Here is a 23690-nt window from a genome sequence, read left to right on the forward strand (position 1 = left end):
TGTTGTGCCTATTGAACGGGACTGGGGGTAATGACACTCCAATAGCAAATAGCAAAGAATACATATAGAAACCAGATTTTGGCTTTTAAATATTAATCTTTATATAACAGGGCTTGTTGTAAAAATAGCATATTAAAGGACCATGGCAGGCAAAGTGTGTAAGACAAGTACAAAGCATAGTTTGGGGCCAGAAAATAAGATATAATTAAAATAAATAAGGGTAATATCTAAAGAACCAGCTCAGCTGAGATAAAAACAAAGCAAAACACAAAACACTGAATTTAGTAAGACCCCGCAAAAAATTTCTAACCCCAAAATAAAAGGTATAATAAATTGCAATTAATTTTATTCTAAAGAACCTTGGAGTCGTTTGTACTTTCTGATACACAAGGGTTAAGTTTTCATATGAAAATAAAGATCAAATAGTAAAAGAAACACTGCATGAAATTTTCATAGTGATTAAATAAAGTAGGGAATGGAAATCTCTATTTAGATCTTCTGGCCCCTAACTATAGCTCAGAAAATTGCAGGTCTTACTACATAAATTATGATTCAGAATTGACATCAATAAAACGTGTCATAGCGACCTGATTTCCAAAACAGCTGTTTCCTAATGGCTTACCTCAGGCAGAAGAAGATAATACAAGTATGAATATGGATTTGAAGATGTTAGACCTATCAGCACTCTGAGAGGGAAAGCAACTTACAACAGACCACACTGATTCAAAATTACCAGATATGGAAGAGAGCACATTACTGTAACTCACTGTCACTCGAGTGACCTTAAAGAGTTAAGACCGCATTCATAATCCCAAATTTGTCTCTAAGGAGTAACTCTGCCTTGGGAATATCTGCATCATTAGGTAATTTTCTTAGGTCATAGGAAAAGCACTTTAATTATGAATGTTACTTCCATGTCATCTTGGATGTCACACAAGTTAGTAACAAAGTGACCTTTCTCTTAAACAATTCATAGATTCACTAGAATTTTCTTAAACTTTCAGGAACCAAATATATTTCACAGTCTTACAGATCTCAAATCTTGATTTTCCTCTGAAATCTTTGTGTACCCTGCTCACCACCATTTCCCCTTTTGTACAGTTTTGTTCCTTATAATTTTCACTTTGGTTAATCTTTATTAAAGGTTTAATTGTTCATATTTTCACATGTACACTTCCCTATTGCTAAACAGGCATTTGTATAATAAGCTTTGTTTCAATATTTCAATATCTCTTGATATTTTATAGTAAAAATAAGAATCGCTATTTTACTATATGTATTTTTAGATTGCGTGATTCTTCTCTTGTATTGAAAATGAAGTGGGAACATTCTCAGTTATTGGGAAAGCATAGTTATTTCCTAGAGAACATCTCAAACACGGTGTATAAAACTGAAGGTGAGAGTTACTGAAACAATAGCTGTACTGACCACTATAACATGGTAAGCTGCATTTGGCCTTGACCAAAAATTATTTTTAAATTCTAAGAAAAATTAAAAATAATTGTTGGACAAAGTGACTTAGAGCAGTGAAGCATTTCCGTAGGGTCAGAAGGCCATGCTTAGGAATGGAGCTCGGGAGCTCTGGGAACATCGGTATGATGCCTGGGTACACTGTCAGTTTGGTTAGCTTTAGTTGGCCGTATAAAAACGAAAACATCAAATGCCACAGATCCAACTGGGTCTCCTGTGCTTTTTGTTATATGTGTATAGGCAAGCTTGTGGGACATGGCAAAATTAGTGCCTGGTAGATATTAAATTTATAATATTTAATTTGGATGTGGTATTTTGACTTTTTAGTATTTATTTGGAATGAGTATATTATGGAGATACAATATAGTTTTCTGTAGCTCTTTCTAATACCCCCCAGAAGCACAGCAAACCATGTCTCAACCTAATAGCATGAAAAAGCTATTGTGTTCTCCCTCACCTACCACTTGTCTGATATTTCAGATTTATTTCTCTCTTCAAACACTAGTTGTGAACTCCTTATTTAAGGGCTCAGACTCTGTAGCTACCCCTTATCCTAATTGGCACAACAAAAACCTTTGTAAGATAATTTTCTAATACTGGAGAGAAGTGTGTATGTTGGTTTAAGGATGCTGTTCAGGTAATAAAGTGTCACTGAGGGTCATGAATTCACATAAATATCTCTAATTTTCATGAAGTCAGAGCAGGTTACCGGTAAAACATTTATTACTAAAGGACATTGTCTTCATAAAAATCATAATTTTTTTTCTCAAAATATTACCTTCATTCCACGCCCCTGTAATATCAAAGCGCAATTTTAAGAAATTGCTCTCCCCCTTTTCAGGGTCTACTTTTCTAATAAGATTTCTTCCAATTATATTTCTAAATCTCTAGCAACCATAGCACCACATAAAAGAGGCAACAGATGTGGAATAACAGATATGCAGCCTGAGTACACATACAAAACTTTTAAGTCTAAGTGAAGTACTCTGAGCTAATTTCTCAGGTCAAGGAGAGAGATGGTCTTTGAATGCCTGATAAGGTCACAGACACAATTTCAAGTGCATGGATTTATGATCAATCCCTGTGACAACTCCTGTAGCCAGTACCCTGCTTCTGCCCTTAGGGTACTCGGTGCAACATTCCTTGTGTGTCTACCATGCCTGTAAGGGCAGCAGAAGCCCCCTGAGGAATGTCAGACTTGGGAAATATTAGCAACAGCTCACATAGGAGTTTCAAGTTGTTACTTGGAAGTGATGAGTGCTTTCTCTTACAAAAGAGCTAGAAACTAAAATTTACTTTGAAATAAGTTGATGTATTGGCAATGGTGACAGAAATAATCGTTATAATTTAAAATTGTCAGTAAATCTGGAACCTTTTACTCATCAACCATAAAATAACTATTATAGGACTTTATCAGTTTATGTTGTTATTGAAATGTGACTTTATTTTTTTAATATATTTTTATTGATTTCAGAGATGAAGAGAGGGGAGAGTGACAGAAACATCATTGATGAACGAGAGTCATTGATCAGCTGCCTCCTGCACACCCCACACTGGGAATGGAGCCCATAACCTGGGCATGAGCTCTGACTGGGAACTGAACTGTGACCTTCTGGCTCATAGGTCGATGCTCAACCACTGAGCCATGCTGGTTGGGTTGATTTTACATTATTATTAATTATAAAGAATGAAGATGATACTAAAAGCTTAATTGTAAAATTAATACTGACCGCATGATCATATTTGTTTTCTAGGGTGATGGCTTAACCACTATGGTGACCTACAGCTACAAAGAAAACAGTATCACCCTTCTGGGATTTCCAATGAAAGCAGCAAAGAATGCAACACACCCCTTTCCGTACCACCTTCAGGCTCAGCTGTGACACATGCTGTGGATAATTTACTTTCAGCCAAGGATTACTATCTGCTATTTGTTGAGTGTGGTAACTATATAGATAGATACCTCTAGCTATATAGGTATCTGGAATGGTAATGACATCAATTTCAGTGCAAAGGGAGGACTTTTGTGAGTTCAGGGAAATGTAAATATGGGAAAGATTGTTTTATGTCCTAAATATTTATTTATCTACTTATATATTTAGAATTCAGCAAAAAGGAAAAGTTAAATAGAAAGAAAATTGTAAAAAAAATAAATGTAACTGTTGTATCCTCTACAGCAGAGGTTCTCAACCTGTGGGTCGCAACCCCGTTGGGGGTCGAACGACCCTTTCACAGGGGTCGCCTAAGACCATCAGAAAACACATATATAATTACATATTGTTTTTGTGATTAATCACTACGCTTTAATTATGTTCAATTTGTAACAATGAAAATATATCCTGCATATCAGGTATTTACATTACTATTCATAACAGTAGCAAAATTACAATTATGAAGTAGCAATGAAAATAATTTTATGGTTGGGGGTCACCACAACATGAGGAACTGTATTAAAGGGTTGCGGCATTAGGAAGGTTGAGAACCACTGCTCTATAGTGAAAGAATGCTCTTCTGGGTTACAAGTAAGATGTTTACGTCAACCTGCAGAAAATACATGTGAAAAGGTCTTGTAGCATCTGATGGAATTTTGGTTGGTTTACTCACCCACAGGAGACATTTCTGGGACACTAGCAATATATGGTCCATCCAAAAACTTTGGCTCATTATCATTAATATCCTGCACTTTGATGATGAATTCTGATTCAGGCTCTAGGGGCTTCCTGGTTTCTATGTCCACAGCCTGAGCACGAAGCGTGTAGAAAGGTTTTTCTTCTCTATCCAGGCTCCTTATTGCATGAATGTCCCCTGTAGTTTCATCAATGGTAAAAACGGTGCCAGCGCCATCTCCAGAGAGGGTGTATTTAACAGTGCCCTCTCCCTTATCTAAGTCAGAATGGAGCTTTAGGGAGAGAGGGGGAGAGGAGAGGGAAGTAGAGAGAAAGAGAGGGAGGGAGGGAGAGAGGAGAGAGAAAATGAAGACCATTAAAGATAAGGTTCTAGGTTAAAAAGCCATACTTGCAGTACAATTTTTAATCAGAAAAGGTAAACAAAACAATATAATTCCTTTTTTTCTGTTTGTTTTGTTCACCAACTTTTTAATTATAAACATTTTAAACACGCAAAAAAGCAAAGTTTGAAAAATATATGGCGAACACCTGTATAGCCCAAAGACTCCACCATTCACCTTTGAATCTACTTGACTTCTCACAGAGATAGATCCCATACCTGTCCTTCACCCAGCTTTCCCTCAATCCATCTTATTGCTCAGTACATTGCAGATATCAGAAGTACAGACCCCAAATACATGAGCATGCATAAATACAAGGATTTCAAACACTTGTATCTATTCACTTCTTTTTTTTTTCTTTATTGATTAAGGTATTTCATATGTGTCCTTATTCCCCTCATTGCCCCCACTCATGCCCTCACTCCCCCTGGTGCCTGTGTCCATTGGTTAGGCACATATGCATGCATACAAGTCCTTTGGTTGATCTCTCCCTCTCACCTCCACCCTTCCCTACCTTCCCTCTGAGGCTTGACAGTCTGATGGATGCTTCTCTGTCTCTGGATCCTATTTGCTTCTTTTACATACTTTTGATCTTAAACTCTACATTTTAGTTTAGGTTCAGTAAGATAACATCATCATTCAAATTAATGTTATTAAAACAAATATATTCATTTTTTAAATTTATATTGCTATCAAAATTTGCTCTGAAAGTATATATATGTATATAAGTATAAGCAAAAGATTTAGACCTGAGCAAGTTATCTAATTAAGAGAATGAGAACACAATAAGGAGACACTAGATTTTGATTTTTCTTTGAAAGTTTCTGTATATTTTACTCAAGTCTAAGAAAAATGCTATGAATGATAGGAGGAAGCCTCTACCCGCCCCCAATTCTTCATAAACTTCTGTGAAGCATAAGAAGGTTCAAGCGTAAAATCAAGCTGTAGATAAATCTTCTTTGAACCTAGGAATTTCAAATTACAGATTCCAACCATACTATTAAAAATATCCAACACATTGGGTATTGCTTTTGCTTTCAAATTCATCTAAAGATATGAGACAGGCAAATGCTCAATGCAAAAGCAATGACTTTATAAACTGTATCCATTTTGTCAACAGCTCAAAAAATATGTGGTAATATTGCAGAAACGGAGTGAAAATTCTAAATAGGTTTTTACAATGTGATCCAAGTAGTTACCAAAAAATCTTCATTTAGCTCAAATCAGAACCATTTTCTTTTTGAACTGACATAATAAAAAAGCAAATGTGTTTGCAGCTCTCTCCAAAATCCAAATTAAATTCAATGTTGCTACTCCTTCCTCTTCCACCTTTTCCTTCTAATTTAAATCTGAGTTTTCTAGAAATTAAAACTTCAAACAATATTTGAAGGTTTGGGGCAGGGGGTGGGGGCAGGGCAGGCTAGAAGGAGTCAATGGGGGAGGAAAGGGGACATATACTTTCAATGATAAAAATTAAAAAAAATATATATATATGTTAAATTTTGAACTGAAAATGAACTTATTTAATGTAAAGCTCTTGAGAAGATTAGAATTGTTATACTAGCTCATTGCAGGATAATACCTTAAAGGAGATCACATGCAATAGCCTGCATTGGCAGGCAATATTCAAAACCAGTTATTCAGTGCTGATTAAGTCAGGCACATAGGTGACTAGTTTACACTATAGGTGTTTATTCACAATCAATCTAATATTAAATAAGTGGTGTTTACCTGATGTTGGGTACTGTAAAATCTTCTTCATATTACATATTAAAGAACTTGTATAGAGAATGTTATAAACTAAAGTGAAACTCTCTTACCTAGAGATAAATTCTTTAACCATTTTTATACACTTTCAGTTATATATATTCATGTTAATAAATGTATATGAATATATACATATCTAAAATGGTTCACATATATTAACATATTCATATATTTTCTCATATGTCTATGTAATTGTTTTCTTATTGTATATACACATATGCATAATTATTAAAATCATAAATGAGTCACCCTAACTGATTTGGCTCAGTGGATAGAGCATTGGCCTGTGCAATTGTCCCAGGTTCGATTTCGGTCAAGGGTATGTACCTTGGTTGCGGGCACATCCCCAGTAGGGGGTGTGCAGGAGGCGGCTGATCAATGTTTCTTTCTCATTAATGTTTCTAACTCTCTAGCCCTCTCTCTTCCTCTCTGTAAAAAATCAATAAAATATATTTTAAAAAATGATAAATGAGTCAATACTTTCAATAGCAATATATTATAATGACTTCAGTGTCATTTGAAATTATTCAAAATTATTTTTAAATTTCCGTATTATATTCATTTAAGGAAGTCAATGGATTTTGCTTATTTCTTAATAAAAAAATGTGATGAATGTGTGTGCCCACCTTTTTGGTTCCTCAAAATACAAGGGTAATTTTTAAGATCAAAACCATGATCATTTTTATCAACATTTTTGAATCTTGAATGATTCCAGAAATTGATCTTTATAGATAAATTTATTTTTAATTTTTCAGCATGGGAACTGAATTCAGGCTTAGCTTACACTGCAAAGCTACAGCTTAGTTCATTTGCATGAAGAAGGGAGGGTGCAGAAGGGGAATTCTTGTGCTTTGCCTCATTTCTGAGTTGTGTTCAGAAAAATCACATGATGCCCTTTTATACAGAGGCTTTAAGCTACACATACAGAAAGCTAATAACTCCTTCAGAGCCATTTAAAAATAACAGCGAGCGCTGTTTCTTCTTTCAATTATTTTTAAAAAGCTTTTTCTGTGTAGGTGATGACTCTTTACTGACTGACACAGCCAACTCCAATAAAATCATCTCCTAATACTGACACTTAAAATAACATTTGTCCTAGAAACAGAGTTCCACAAATGGTGGATGTAGAAATATGCGGTGTCCAGGCAGTTGTTTTGTGGAAGTGGTGTTGTTATTTTCTGCTGTTTTCCAAGTCACCTCAGATGGAGCGTGAAAATGAGATGCCAGAAGAGGCTTAAAAAAGATACTGAGGTCTAGCGTCAGAGTGTAAGTGAAACTGAATTTTAGGACTTAAAAGTCTTGAGAAAGCTAATCTAAAGTCAAGTACTTACTAGCATATCTATGATTATATTTTAGAAACCTCTGCACAAAAGAAGGAATTTACTCTCCTTTTCTCTGGGTTGAAAAGTGCACCTAAGAGTATAAAATGTTTTTATATTACCATGTCCAGCAGCGATTTTATTTTCATTTGCTATTTGCCCGGATAGGGGGTGGTTCCTAGGCATGGGGAGAGAATGGGGTTTGTTGAAAGGAGAAATTGTTTTATTTACATACAGGATGTATTCAGATAAACTTGCAAAAATGAATATAAGGCAATTTTATGTGAGTTTCTTCGGCTGAAAAAAAATCATTATGTATGAAACAAATGACTTTTGCTAGATTCTCGGTGATCTTATAAAATACTAAGTGTTTTTTATAGTTGCTTAGGTTTCCTGTTAATGCCTGCTCTGTTCTCAGGAACATCACAGTGGCCATTGTTATTAGCTACAGTGCCATTAGATTGTTTTTAACTCGTTGTTTATTGACAAAGGAAGACCAGACCCAAAGATGATTTATAACTCTGCCTGAGTAATGGAATCATGCAAACGTTTTCTCTTTCTGAAGCCACTGAATGCTCAAGAATATTTGACATCTATTCCGTTCTGTTCCCGGAGGGGACTCATTTGTTCTTCCTCGCTTGATTGTTGCCATCCAGCAAGAGGAATACTGCTTTACAAGGTTGGGAATTCCCTTCAACAGCCCAATGTGAGTTGAGAACTCCCCTGCCTGGGTTACAGACCCAAAGCTATTTATCATCTGGAAATATTTCAACTCCTATTTAAGAAAGTAGAAACCCATTTCAAAAAGGCCCAGATTTCCCCAGAGGTATGCTAAGGAGGAGAAAGAACAAAGGCTATTTACCATGCTTGGGAGCAACAAAAGCTAATGTTTTAGGATATATTGTACATCCTGTTGCTAAAAGGAACCAACAGGCCCCAAATGGAGATTTGTGCGATGCCCCACATCACCCAACCAAGTCAATTAACCTAATTGTCTCAGCCTCTCCCAGGAATGTCACCTTTAACAAGTCAACCTGGAACTACTTGGTCAGCTCTAGAGAGATCACCTGCCAGAAGGACTCCTTCCTCCCCGCTTAGGAAGGTGATCCTGCATGAAGTGAGGAGTACTTTGCTCATCTTTTTCTGCCTCCTTTCCATCCATAAAAACCTTCTTCAGCTCGGCAAAGCTCCTTGTATTTACTGTATGGGAAGCTACCTGATTCATGAATCACTGAATAAGCCCATTTGATCTTTCAATTTACTCAGTTGAATTTTTTTTATTTAACACTGCTAAAGAGAAAATATACTATCCACCCGATATTCTTTTTCATCTTTCCTTTTGTCCTTGATTATTATATGTGTGGTCATATGTGAGAGGCATCCTGTTTTTTGTGTTTTTTTTTAGATTGTCCTATTTTACAACTTGAGCTCACCCAGATTATATTAAATCATTTGAGAGTGTCACAATATATTAACAGGTATTTCTGCAAAAGTTTGAGAGGTCATTGGCATGGTGCCTGGATTTAGAAGGAAAAATATGGAAGGAGAAGGTTAAAATAATTTTTCATACATTTCCAAAGCTGTAGAACATTTTTCACAGAGCCATTTTTTAGGTAACAAAACATTTCCAGACAATAAACTATTCTGGTCAAACCATCGTTAATGGAATCTCTGTTTTTGAAATAAAAGTGCATTTTATGTATGGTTTTAAGTGTGGTTATTTTTTCAGAATACTAGGTAGATTTTTATGTTTTATTCTAGATTTAAAGGGACAAAAATGATGGCTCATTGATAACAATGATACATTGTTACATATATATATATATTATTTGTTAATTTGTTATTGAATGTATTAATTTCTCCACATTATTATTTTTATTATTAACACTTACTCAATATCTGTAATAGTTTTATAAGCTTTATTTAATTCTCAAACTAATCAGTGATATACTAACATGATAATTACAATCAAAGAGATATAACTAAATTCAAATAGTTCAAAATGTAAAAATTATATTTCAAAAGCTGTATGTTGTACCCTAACCTCTTTGCCTAAGCATTTAATAGCTCTAATACAGCAGTAAGATACAGATCTTAACTCTAATGTAAAACATAGACTGATCTAAAATCTATGAACCTGAGCAGACATTTGGAGTTAAAATTCCAAACCCATTACTTCTTAGCTGGATGTTACTGTGTAAGTTACTAAATTTATGTAAATGTTAGAATCCTCATATGTAAAATATGGATTCCAATATTTACATTGTAAAATTTGGAGAATATTGTAAAGAATTTAACTTCATAACATCAATTTCCCTTCCTTTCTCTCTAAATAAACCCTGTAAAGTCAGATTTGTTTTCAGTTATATTAACTTATATTCATAGGCACAAGAAACCTAATTGGATCTGAAATGATGACAGAAAACCCTATCAGGCTTCTACTTTTTGCTAGGCAATTTCCCAATGGCTTTGAGTCTAAGGCCACTTTGCAAATCTAAAACCACCCTGATGTTCAGAACAACCCTATGAGTACAGCTCTAATCTTAGCCCTTATTTTGCGGATACAGGCACCATGGCACAGAGAGGCAAGTTTGCCTCCAGACATACAAATAGAAAGATACGAAGCTGAGATTCAAATCAGGTAGTCTAACCCCGCGTGTCTTTGGGACTAGCACTAAACCAAACTTGTTCAATTTGATTACTATAATATAACTTTTCTTAACTTTCAAAACTGTGTCTCTCTTGAGACAAATTAAAAGAAAAAGATCATCAAAATCTTTGGTTCAAGAATTAGATAAACCACAGATGCAAAATACCCAGAATTAGTTTTGTGACATCACTTTGCTTGAGCAAAACCAAATTCTATTCTTATGGATGCATTACCAAAAAGAGTTTAATTCAAAAATGCTTTAAGAACTTGTATGCATAACCCATGGACACAGACAATAGGTGGTGAAGGCCTGGGATGGGAGTTGGGGTGGGTTAGAAGGGGTCAAAGGGGGGAAAAGTGATACCTGTAATACTTTCAACAATAAAGCTTTAAAAAAATTCTCTGGACTGCCCATTGTTGATTCCAAGAGATACTAGAATAGAAAAGATAACTTAGTACTTGCTCTCAAGAAGACAGGAGTACAGTTGGAAACAATCCTATATAATAAAAGGGTAATATGCAAATCAACCAAACAGCTGAACAACCGGTCTCTATGATGTGCACTGACCACCAGGGGGCAGACACTCAATGCAGGAGCTGCCCCTGGTGGTCAGTGCACTCCCATAGGGGGGCAGCACTAAGCATGTCTGACTGATGGCTCCTGGACTGCAAAAGGGTGCAGGCCGGGCTCAGGAACCACCCCCACCCCCCGTGCATGGATGTCGTGCACCGAGCCTCTAGTCTGTATATATAAAAGCCTAAGCCTCCACCAATCAGCTGACCATTTGACCGTCCAACCAGTAGCTATGATGTGCACTGACAACCAGGGGGCAGACACTCAATGCAGGAGCTGCTGAGCTGCAATGACTCCCTCTTGCAATCCAGGACCCCTCGGGAGATGTCAGAGAGCTGGTTTTGGCTGGATCCCTGCAGATCAGGCCGAGGGATGCCACCTGTGCATGAATCCGTGCACTGTGCCTCTAGTATAGGGGTGGGCAAACTTTTTGACTCGAGGGCCACAGTGGGTTCTTAAACTGGACTGGAGGGCCGGAACAAAAGGATGGATGGAGTGTTTGTGTGAACTAATATAAATTCAAAGTAAACATCATTACATTAAAGGGTATGGTCTTTTATTTCAATAGTTTTATTCATTTCAAATGGGCCGGATCCGGCCCGCGGGCTGTAGTTTGCCCACGGCTGCTCTAGTATGTCTCAACAATAATATTCATTCAAAATGGTTTCTTTTTATAGTTTTGTGCTTCTCAAATCACACTTTCCTATTGAAAACTTAAAAAGCATATACTATATATTTTAAAAAGCATGTTATGTTTGTGTTTTATTTAAAATACCAATTTATATATTCATAGTTAGAAATAATTCCAATATATTAGGTGTCACTTATATATTTGGGATAATTAATAGTAACCTAAAAAAATGCCCTTGACCGGAATCGAACCCGGGACCTTTAAGTTCGCAGGCCGATGCTCTATCCACTGAGCCAAACCGGTTTCGGCAGAGCATTTGTGTTTTAACCTGCCCACATATGGACTTTTTTTTACAAACTGAAAAAAAGACTATGTAGATATACATACTATAACAATGTTCTTTAAATAATGCAATCTGAAATTATGTTATCTGCTTATTTTCAAGGGTGGTTTGAAGGTGACCCATTTTCTGTAGCATGCAGTAAGGTAGGAATGGCTTTATGTCTTAATCACAAAACCACCTCATTGAAGTCTTTTATTTTATTTCCTCACTTTATAATAACTACTTTAAATGGATTTTGAATTATAATATTACAAACACAGAAAAAATAAATCCAAGTACAGATTGTGTTTTTTGTATTATGAGTAAAGCTGTTTTATGTCAAACTTACTGTTAAGTATTCATATCTCTCAGTTTTGTATAAATAAATATTATCTTATTTGCATGATCTGTATGTATTAAATATTCACTTTTGCCAAATTGTATGAACGTGAATAATCTTAATGCTAAATTTCAATATGTTAAACAGAAACAGTAACTGCTCTGTATTAGAAATGCAGTAAGTTGAACCTTGTTTCTGAGTGCAGGTTAACCAGGGATTTTTTTTTTCTAAAGATCTTATTATAGACACATTAAGGACGAAATAATTCTCAGGGCTCACTTATTTCCCACTAGGGCTAATAGGAATCTGAAGAAACCTCCAAAGAGATAATACTTTGAGTTCAAATATAAAGAGGAAAGAAAAATTAAAAAATAAAATGAAAACATCTTTCCCAGGTGCTGGAAGCTCAATTTTGACTGCTTTTCACAAATATATATTATTGGGTACCTGAGTGAAATAAGTTGATTTCAGGCTATTGCATTTATAAAGGTCAAATAAAAAAGAAATTCTGGATTATAAAAGCAGATGCTTAATTTGATATTAATGGAGACCTTACATCAAAGTTTCATTGTTTTCAAAAGTTACTAAATCGCTTCATTATTAAATTTTCCCAATAATTCATTGACTATATAGAATTAAGTAGAATATGCATGTGTGAATACATCACACTTTACTAAAGCTAACATATGAATATTATAGGTTGTATAGTTGCATGATTTCCACAATTACAACATAGTTTATTCACTTGCCTCCTTTCACTGCTTTTTATAATTTTCAGGTCCATATATCATTAGCTGCTGATTAAGATAAGTTATAGACAGAATTTCTGAGATTAAACAGGGTCCAATTATATCTGATTGTATTGTTGTAGATCATAAAACTTGTATTTCATACAGAATTAAATTCAAATCAAATCTTTATTCTTCATTATGATTGTGTTCAGACATAGGGTGTGGTTGGCAGGATTGTACAATGTTCCCCAGGGTTTCGCTCCCCTTGGTGTATATTCTCTGCATAACCCCAGGACTGCGAAGCCTGTGGATTTAACTCTAGGCCTATGTTCAGTGGCTCTGATCTAATCACAGACGTCCTTTAAAAGCAAGAGGGCTTTTTCCAGGTGTAGACATAGAAGTCAGAGACACATGCCCCAGCTGGCTTAGGAGCACACAAACACCCATGTGTGTTTGATACAGAGGGGTGACCTCGAGGAGCTGAGGGCAGTCCCCACTTCACTGGTGGTAGTAGAAAGGGATTCTGTTTCCTGTTTTAGATCAAAGTGAAATATCTCCCAATCTTAACTTTAAATATATATATAAAAGGAGAGGGAGAGAGAGAGAGAAACATCAATGATGAGAGACAGAGAATCATTGATTGGCTGCCTCCTGCACACCCTCTACTAGGGATTGAGCCTGCAACCCAGACATGTGCCCTTAACCTGAATCGAACCAAGGACCCTCCAGTCTATAGTTGGTTAAATGAGTAAAAATTGATTGCATTTTTTAATGAGTACACGCAGACCCACACTCTATCCACTGGGCCAAACCAGCTAGGCCCAATCTTACCTTTGGAATGAGGGAAATGAATGATCTAGTGTGTGGTGAGCGTAGGATTGAGGGCAGATCTTTCATCATGTAAATTGTGGGAAGTGAAATGAAAGGTGTCTCACTGTATACTGTAGACACTTAGGTTATATCATAGGCCTCTGCTCTGCCACTCAAATAATAATAGTTAATTAAATTTGAATCAAATGCATGATTTCAGTACATTCATCACACTCCATGCAGGTATTCTGCAAACCAGCTGTCCTAAGCATTTCTTTAAACAGAATTTTCTGTAATGAAAGCTTAGCCGCGACATCATTATGCAAAATATATGTTGAATGAAGCAGGGTCAGTGTGCACAGTTTCTTCCTACTCCCCTTCCCCAATTCAAAATCACAGATATACAGTGGAAAAGGCATCACAATTCACAGAACGCTTTTGAAATCCTCTGCTTGAACCTTTCTGAACCCACAACACAGCTACTGCCCAAGTCACTCCCCTACCTTCTGGGTGGAAAGCAACGTGCTGAACATGATTTCTCTTTAATTCCTAGTTTTGATTCCTCTGACATAAAAAATACAAACAATACTGTATTTTAGCTTACAACAGGCTTCACTTATTGCCTTATAAAATGTTGAGTACTTTCGCTTCTATGATCCTTCTGTTCTTGAAGATATAACGAACTGGCGATCCCTTTCATATCCCGAAGCCTTCTCTGAGAAGTTGCCATGTAATTTGTTGGTTTTGAGTATATACTTGCTGCTAATGATGCTTGAAATTTATTGACCCTCTTCCTGGGAAGGAGAATAATAAGGCATTTGAGCAGCCAGCTCAGATATATATCAGTTCACATACAAAAACTGTCTTTAAAAACTGCCTAACAGAGGTGTAGGCTATGTTTTTCTTGTTCTAGAACTATTTCTACCAGGACTCTTGAACTGAGCAATCCAGCGCGTTGCATAATTAATTCCTGGACTGGAGAGAATGGCCACTCTGGCTGTCACCCAATTATGTTGGTCATAGGCATCAATTAAACCAAATTGGGATACCCTGGGATCAGGTATTCCCATAATATTTTTAGTGTGATTTGAATTGTTAAGAAGGGGTATAGATTTAAAAAGAAAACAGTGTCAAAGCAATGGCTTCTGTAATGACATCCGATCAGGCCTTTGGGACTGGAAAGCCCTTGGAGAACATTGTTTCAATTACTTCTTTTCACAAATGAGGAAATTGAGAATCCAAAAGGCTAAGTGATTTCCTCAATATTATAGAGCTAGTTAATTACAGCAATCAAAATAGAAACTGGGTTATCCAACTCTGCCCAGAGTTCTTTCCATTAAACCAAGTAAAATTACCTGCTCCTATTTTGGAGCCACTTGGAATTGAAATCAGCCTTATAATGTTTAATAAATCAAAATATCATTGCCTATCCAATTTTAAAACTTTAAAAATAAAAAACAACAACCTAGTTTTCTAATGGTTGCAGGTGAGATGAATTACATTCAATGTATTTCATTATGATTTCATATGTAAATGTGTTACAGAATTTATATGGGAAAAAGTCAATACCACCAAAAGGCATCAGGGACTGAGAACAAATCGATGCTGGCTTACAAATGGCCACATCAATTTCCAGCTCCATTAGCAACACAGAAAAAATAACGAAGAGGAAAATTAGTAGACATAAGCTTTATTGTGTGGGTAGAGAAGGATATATATCAAATGAAATGGGATCATTTGATTATTCATAATTATACTAATCTTTTCTATTTAAATAATTTATAGAGATGTACTAATTATTTTATAAGTATTGTCTTCTTTGACATCGTTAATAATATTTTTCCTTCTTAGCAATGCCAATGAGGAGCCTGAAGCTGGGGATATTAAAATATTTCTCCAATATATTGCAGCTCAAAAGTTGAGAGACTGGAAATAAAACTCACGTGTCTGACTTAGTCTAAATAATGCACTTTCTCTTTCATGTGTTTTTTTTTTCCATTTCATTTTAAGCTATTTTGGAAGTTTTCTTTAACAAAAATAAAAATATTTCCCCCCTCATATTTAACTTTTTAAACGGCCCAAAACTTGTAGACATGAAGAGCAAATAATGTAAAATATTTTCTGCACTTCACATTTTTATCACGTTATATTTTGTAGAACATAAAATTTTATGAAACTATAGTTACATGCTTGCAATGGATTTTAAATCTCTCTTCATTTTCTATGTCATGAGTAAGAGTTGTAAACCTGAAAAATTAAAGCTGCAATGTAATTTATCTTATCCATAAATACTTGACTATAGGTTGTGCAATTTTGAAGTGAACAATGATAGATAAGACTAAGAATGATATTTCTCCATGGGAAGCTATCTGATAAATACCTAGAAATGCCATGACATCATGGTAATTATGTCACTTGAATATAGAAGAAACTCTCCCCTACCTTTACATGCAATGAATAGTTATGTATAGTTGGTTCAATGAGTAAAAATTTATTGTATTTTTAACGCGTATACAAATCTTTCTCACTCTTCCTATTATAACATATATGAAAATGTCAGATAATGCATATACGTATGTTTGATAGTTGTTTTTATTTCTATTGTAAATACAAAAACCAAATAAATCTAAATTTTCAAGCTAATGCATTATATGTAAAGTAATATACCTAATTAGAAATACTTATAAAATCTATGGTGATCACACTTCACAATATTGTCTTCAATTTTAAAATAAGGATTTTAAAAGTTATTACATGGTATAAAGTCAACTGTGGACTGTGGATATATCTCCTCAGCTGGAAACTTGCTATAAAAAGTGAGTTTTAAAAATGACTTTTCTTCTTGCGAACTTTTGCAATCAGGGAGATTGAGCTTATAACGCAAGGCCAAGGCCTATGTCTGAGGAGACAGAATGGAACTTCAATGTTGGGGTATAAATTGTGCTTTGTCCTTATTATCCTATATAACTGCTAATTTTCCTTCTCCCTGATCCTATGCGTTTAATCATAATAAGCACTTCTTATCCCCAAAGAAAAGAGCAGAGCAATGATAACATTTAGCCATGTAGCAGCAACAACAGTAGAGCGAAAAGGAACAAAACTAGAAATTTTATTCTTTATTAAATCTGGAGTAAGTTTAAGCTTTCAAAATTAAAAACAAATATACATACTAGTATATACACACACATATATACTCTAGTGATAATGCAATTCTAGTGCCTTCTCCATAAACCATGTATGGTTTGTACTACTAGTAACAACATAAATTTTATTTTGCATATTATATCCCAGGCTGATTTTATGGAGTGCAGAGAGCAGAGTTTCCTGCTTGAAACAGTCCTAATAACTTCGTGTCATTAATAACTGTAGCATCAACTCATACATAAAAAAAGTTGTTTCTCTTAAATATGAGGAAAATTTCCCTACTTACTTGGAATTCTCTGAGTAAAGAATCATTGATAGTATCTTTTCTTGTTCAGTTGACTTAAAAAATCGTTTTATTCAGAGCTCCCTCATCATCTGTCTCTCTCTGCAGTGACTTGTCAATGTCAGTTTCAAATTGTACTTGTCACACTCTCGATGCTACAGGTCGCCTGCATCTGTCAAATGTGACCAGGCAGAGCTGCCATAACGGGGCATTTTGGATTCAAACAGCTGTGGTGCCTTCTGGTCTATCTGTGTCGTCATCCTCATCATACTCAACTGTTCTATCTTTGGCCAGGGGCCTCTTTAAAATGACTCTGATAAGACAGTAAGTCTTTACAAAGTATTTCCAGGGCCAGCATTTCAAGAAGAGTGATAGTGAATATTTTCTCACATTGAACATTTAAAATTATAGGGGCAATACGATCCTTTGTATCATTAGAATGAATACCTTTGGTGAACCACAGTTAGTCTCCTGAAAAGTTAGTCCACCTATAGTACATTATCTGGCACCATTTACATTTTGCAGCTAGACATCTGCGTGAGAGACCAACTTTCATTTACTAAACTTTCTTAGCTGACTCTCATTAGTTCTCCTTCAAGTATCAATTCATGTAGACCTATGGATCCACCATGAGAAAATTGTTCAAGAATGTTTAGATGTTGCCCTGGCTGGTTTGGCTCAGTGGGTAGAGCGTCAGCCTGTGGACTCAAGGGTCCCGGGTTCGATTCTGGTCAAGGGCATATGCCCGGGTTGTGGGCTCAGTCCCCAGTGGGGGGCGTGCAGGAGGTGGCCTATCAATGATTCTCATCATTGATGTTTATATCTCTTTCTTCCATTCCCTTCCTCTCTGAAATCAATAAAAATATATTTTTTTTTTAAAAAAAGAAAGTCTAGATGCTCTTTGTCACATCCTTTTATCCAGGTCTTAAAAATAAAGCATGGACATTTAAAAGACAAACTGGAGGCAGCGTCTTCTAACATTCTTATTATGTTTAATATTATATGATTCAAAACACGAGTCTAAGAGCAAATAAAAATGGACTTTTCTCTCCAATTCAGAATACAAACCCATTGAACTATCTCTTCAAGTTTGGAGCCCCATCAGTTCACACTACACTATTTTCACAAGAAATATGATATGATCTGAGAAGAACTGCAGCAGCCTGAAACATATATTCCCAGGACGTTTCTCTAAGAGTACTGTAGCCATTAAGTGTCTTCCATAATGTCTGTGATAAATCTTACTATTAGTGAACAATATCAGTTAAAGGCATCGATGGAACCGCTGCTAGTTCAGCCTACAGGTTCTCACCTGTTATGGAATTTTCCGGTCATAAACGTGGACAGGCCAATCTATTTAGATTTCTCTTAAAGCAGCAGACTCGCAGTGGTTCTCAACCTTCCTAATGCTGCGACCCTTTAATATAGTTCCTCATGTTGTGGTGACCCCCAACCATAAAATTATTTTCGTTGCTACTTTATAACTATAATATTGCTACTGTTATGAATCGTAATGTAAATATTTGATATGCAGGATGTATTTTCAGGGGTCGCGACCCACAGGATGAGAACCGCTGGCTAAGGCTTCATTTTTATTATTGTTTTTATTTTATGTAGATATAATGTTGGATATTATTTAAGAGCAGTCTTTGGAACTGAATGGTCTGGGTTTGGTGCTATGATCTTGGGCAAAATAGTGAACTTCCTATGTGTAAAATTGGAATAATAGTGTTAGCCAATAAGAATATAATAAGATAATAAAAGTAAGGAGCTTCACACCGAACAAAAAGTAAGCACTACTAAGCCTTAGCTCCTATTTCCTTCCAGCTGCTAATGCCTACTTTCTTGTCCCCATTGTTACTGGAATAAATCTGCTCTTTGCTGCTATTACTGCAGTTTAGTCATGGTCAAACCCTGCCCTCTGCTTCTTCTTATGCTTAATGTTCTTCTGTCCTTTTATTTCTATACTAGAGGCCCGATGTACAAAATTTGTGCAAGGGGCTAGGGCTAGGCCCTTGCAGCCGTGGAGCTTGCCTCAGCCCTGACAGCCCCGGCTTTGTCTGGAAGGTCATCCAGAAGGATGTCCGTAAGGTCATTTGGCTGTCCAGTCTAATTAGCATATTACGCGTTTATTATTATAGATTGATAGCCTGAGCCCACATCTACGTGTACTGGGATTTGCCTGAGATCAAGCGTTTTCTGCAAGACAAAGAGATCCTGGGGTCTGAGTAAATCTTTGAGAGACTAGGAAGGCTGGCCACAGGCATGCACTTTGAGCTGGTTAACCAAAACCAGAAAGAAAGGGGCTGGACCAGACTTCTTGATTCTTGCTTCGGCAACTCAAAAATCTGTCCATCACCATGACTGTTTCTCAGTATAAAGTGATCTAATTATTGCTGACTCAAATCTCTAGTCATAATGTGCTAGTTATTACTGACTGGAAATATTTCATCCATCAGGAGGACCCTCGCATCTCACCATATAGCAGCAGCAAAGATTATTACATTCCATGTCCAAATGATGGCCAGAATAATGCAGGAATGTTTTTCCTGCCATACATATAAATGCAGTCAATGCACAATTCATTTTACTATATCGCTCGACTATAAAAGTATATTAACACTTTATTGAACACCTACTCAGCTTAAAACAGAGCCTGTAGCTGTTCTTAATCCCAACATATTATTTACTTAGAATTGTTTTCTTACATCATTAGAAAAAATGACAATCAGGAAAATTTCATTGAGAGTTCCTATTTCTGAAATTTTATTCAGTCATTAAAAATCATTACTAATTACATGAATTTTGAGAAAAATGGGAAGTCATTTGAAATGTGTGTATCTACGCAAAATAATGTGATCCCTCTAAAATTTCTCTTATTGAATAAATTAGAAAATAAATGTCAAGAAATATTAAATATCTTGCCCAATCCTACATAGCTAGAAGATAGGGAGTAAAACGCAATTATATAATAAATTTTTTATCTTGCAGCTTTCAGTAAACTATTACTCCAGAGCATTAAATCACAAAATATAGTGAGATGTGTTATCTATGATTTTACTAAGTCTACCTGAACGTCTATATTTAGCAATCCCTTTGACAATATCTCAGTTTGCCATTTGGATCTGATTGCAAAGTTGATGAGTATGGCAGTCACTGCCAGTGGCCTATTTAATATTCATTTCCCCTTCATTTTTATTAACATAATCCTTCCATAGTGATGGAATCTATTATCAATGGGCTGTGTCTTGGCTAGCAGTTTGCCTAATTAAAATGCTCACCTTCCCATAGTACTTCAGAGCCAAGGGTAGATATGGGATTCCATTTTGGCTAATGAGACAAACATGAACAAAACCTTTGGTGATGTTTAGGAAAATTTTTTTAAATGAGCAAACTCATCTGGTATGTACTTTTTGCTGCTTTTCTTCCATTTTTTCCTCTTTTTTTCCTTCCCTTTTCCCATATATTGCTGACATAATGGCTAGATACATAGACACTACTTTATGAGCATAAAGGAGAAAGCAGAAAGTTTAAGGTGATGAATTGGAAAATTAAAAGGATATTTTTAATGTTATCTTGGACTTGCTGGACCAGACCCAAGATATTTATCTTTGGGTGTTTTTTTAATACAAGAAACATAAATCTCTACTTGCTTGGAAGGTTATAGTTTCTAACTTAGTAGATATTTTTCTTCATGCAACAGTATTCATGTCTGTAAAAATTATTTCCAATTCATAGTAAGAATCAAATCTCTGTAAACATATACAAGAGAAAAAATCTTAAACTCATTTAATTTGCTCTATAAATAATTGATAAATATAACATCGGCATGTTCTAAACATGTTTGATTGAGCTCTTTGTATGTTTTTCTAAATAAATATCTCATTCAAAGAAAACTTAAGAGCTCTCTAATCTTATATAATAAAGAGCTAATATGCTAATTAGACCAGATGGCAGAACGACCTTCTGGAACGACCAGTGGGTGGAGGGCAGGGCCGCGAGGCAGCAGGGCCCGGAGGGCCAAACCCCTTTCACGAATTTCATGCATGGGGCCCCTGGTAAATAATAAAACAGCTGTTTTGTAAAGAATTTTAAGACATAAAACTTAACAGGAATTATCTATAATGAAAATACAGAGCTACCTTCTACTGCAAATCAGAAAACAGGTCTGTATAATCATTTACATAAAATTGTTTTGAAACTGGTGTTTAATAATGCCATATTCCTTGTTTGATTATATTTTAAAAATATAATATTTGTATTTTATAATATTTTAAAAATAGGTTTTTATTGATTTTAGAGAAAGGAAGGGAGAGGGAATGAAAGATAGAAACATCGATGAAAGAGAAACAGCTATAGACTACCTCATGCACGCCCCCTGCTGGGCATCAAACCTGCAACCAGACATGTGCTTTGACCAAGAATAGAACCTGTGACCTCTTAGTGTCTGGGATCAATCACTGAGCCACACCGATGAGGCAAAATTCATGTTTTAAAATGATAATCAGTTCTTTATTAAATTTCTTTTCCATATCCTTCTGCAATGTAATTAAAATTCTATCAAATCAATTACAAATTATCTAGTTTTAAGCTGTATGTTTGAGCATCTGTATGTACTATGTTTGGACATAGTAATTTTCATTTAGAAGCATGTGGTCAATTACTATAATACAGAATATTATGTAAAATGTGTCCATAACATTTCATGTCTCTCTACTAGCCCAGAGACTCATCATGAAATAAAATATTTCATTAGCGTATAGAAACAAGATTTAGTGAGCACAGCAATATTGAAAAAAATCAATATAATTAATATCACATAGCGCATATTTTCTGATTAAAGTATGATTCTGTGAAAGCTGATTCAAAGTGGATACAAATAGAAGTATTTATTTATTGAGCACCCTGAGAGAAAGTTTAAAACACATTCATAACTGACTGGTATCTGATTGGCCTTGTTTGAACATTATTAATTGTGCTTTCAAAAATAATATCATAAAGTTGAAGAAAAATATTAAAACAAAAAATGAGCTTTTGATTTAGTATACATATGCCTAAAAAGTGAGCATTTTTCATTTTAATGGTACCTGTGTGGGAACTATATGAGTGTTAAGGGATCTTACTGCCAGTCAAAGAACGGAATTTGCTTCTATAAATTTATGAATAACCCTTGCCTTATATTATAGATATCATTTTAGAATGATATATTTATATTAAATATGTATAAAAGAACTGTAATCTTCACATTTTCTCTAAGTATTGATGTGAATAATGTGTTAGTTGCAGAGAATATCAAGGGCTTACTTAACTAAAATTAATAAATGCAGTCAGATTTCACTGTTAATGAAAATATGATTATTTTTTTTCATTGCTGTCACATTACCAAAGTAAATAAAGCAATCTTAAAAACCAATCCTTAACACTCTAAGTAAATATTCCTTTTACAGGTCCAGTAATTTAGAAGCTAACAATTTCATTTAATCATGATTCTATTGCCAAGGACAATATGTCAGAAAAACATTGTTATTGGAAATCAACTTTTGAAATAGATTTGGTTGCATTCACAGTGGGTTGACCTTCTGAGCACTATGGGAAATAATAATTTCATTGAATAACTCCCGTGCTGCCAGCTCTCCCAATGTGGGTAATTGACACATACATAAAGGAAAAATACTTGACTGCCACATGAAAAATAACTGTGGAAATAATAAATTAAAACATGAATTTAAACAGCAAATCATAAAATCAGTACCTGACCATCTAGAAAAGTACCATATTGTCCAACCAGCTCAAAATTAGAGTAGTAGGTCTAGAATACAGCAACTTTAGTTCTTTTTTAACCTGTCCCCCTAAACCACAATTTTGCCTTAGCTATTTAAGGTAAATGAGAATACATTTTAGTTTAGCTTATTCATAACAAAAGAGTTTACCAATATAGAATTCTGTGAATCCATTTGATTTTATTTTTAAAATTCTGTGCCTGTGTAGTTCAATGCATGTATTTTAAGTAACATGTCATAGTTATCATTTCTTTATTTTGGTACATAGTCCTGAAAGATGCATTTTCTAATAAAGTATTCTACCTGGTAACCCATCTTCTAATATTGTATCCTCTTAGCATCTTTGTCCAATCCTTCTAATTCACTCCCATGTCTTGGTTGTGTTTGTCTCTATCAACTACACATTATTACCTCCACTATTTATACACAAGTTATCCTTATCTTCAGACTGTGAGCGTCTTAAAAAGTTTAAAGGCAATATTTCCCAATATGCATCTTAATTATTTGTACTTAGTAGCTAAATAAATGGTTTTTATTGTTGTTGTCATTTAGTTTTATGAGTCAATCAATGAATGAATGGCCAGTAGGCCAAAAAAATGATTTAGATTTATTTGAAACCAAATCCAAAAATATAATATTTAGTTTCTTTTTGAAATGTATTATTAACACTAGATTGCCCAAGGAAGTCATTTTGACTGCTTTTTAATTTCAATTAGAAAAACAATGATGTATACAATGACAGAATTTCTTAGAATTTTGTGACTTTTTATACAACATATACATGCGTTTATTAATAATTGTAGCTACCTCCCCCTCCTTCATTTCCGGTATATATATATATATATATATATATATCATACAT

At 35.0% G+C, this 23690-nt stretch overlaps 1 protein-coding gene across 1 annotated transcript in view; it reads right to left on the bottom strand.

Moving 5' to 3' along the window:
* Window positions 1-23690, bottom strand: part of CDH12 (cadherin 12) — a 171151-nt gene that overhangs the window by 108238 nt on the left and 39223 nt on the right. Inside the window, exon 2 of the mRNA XM_015559829.1 lies at window positions 4075-4369. Coding sequence (XP_015415315.1) covers window positions 4075-4369 — 295 coding nt within the window. The remainder of the gene's footprint in view (window positions 1-4074; window positions 4370-23690) is intronic.

Source organism: Myotis davidii, unplaced genomic scaffold (assembly GCF_000327345.1).
Source record: "Myotis davidii unplaced genomic scaffold, ASM32734v1 scaffold735, whole genome shotgun sequence".
NCBI lineage: Eukaryota > Metazoa > Chordata > Mammalia > Chiroptera > Vespertilionidae > Myotis > Myotis davidii.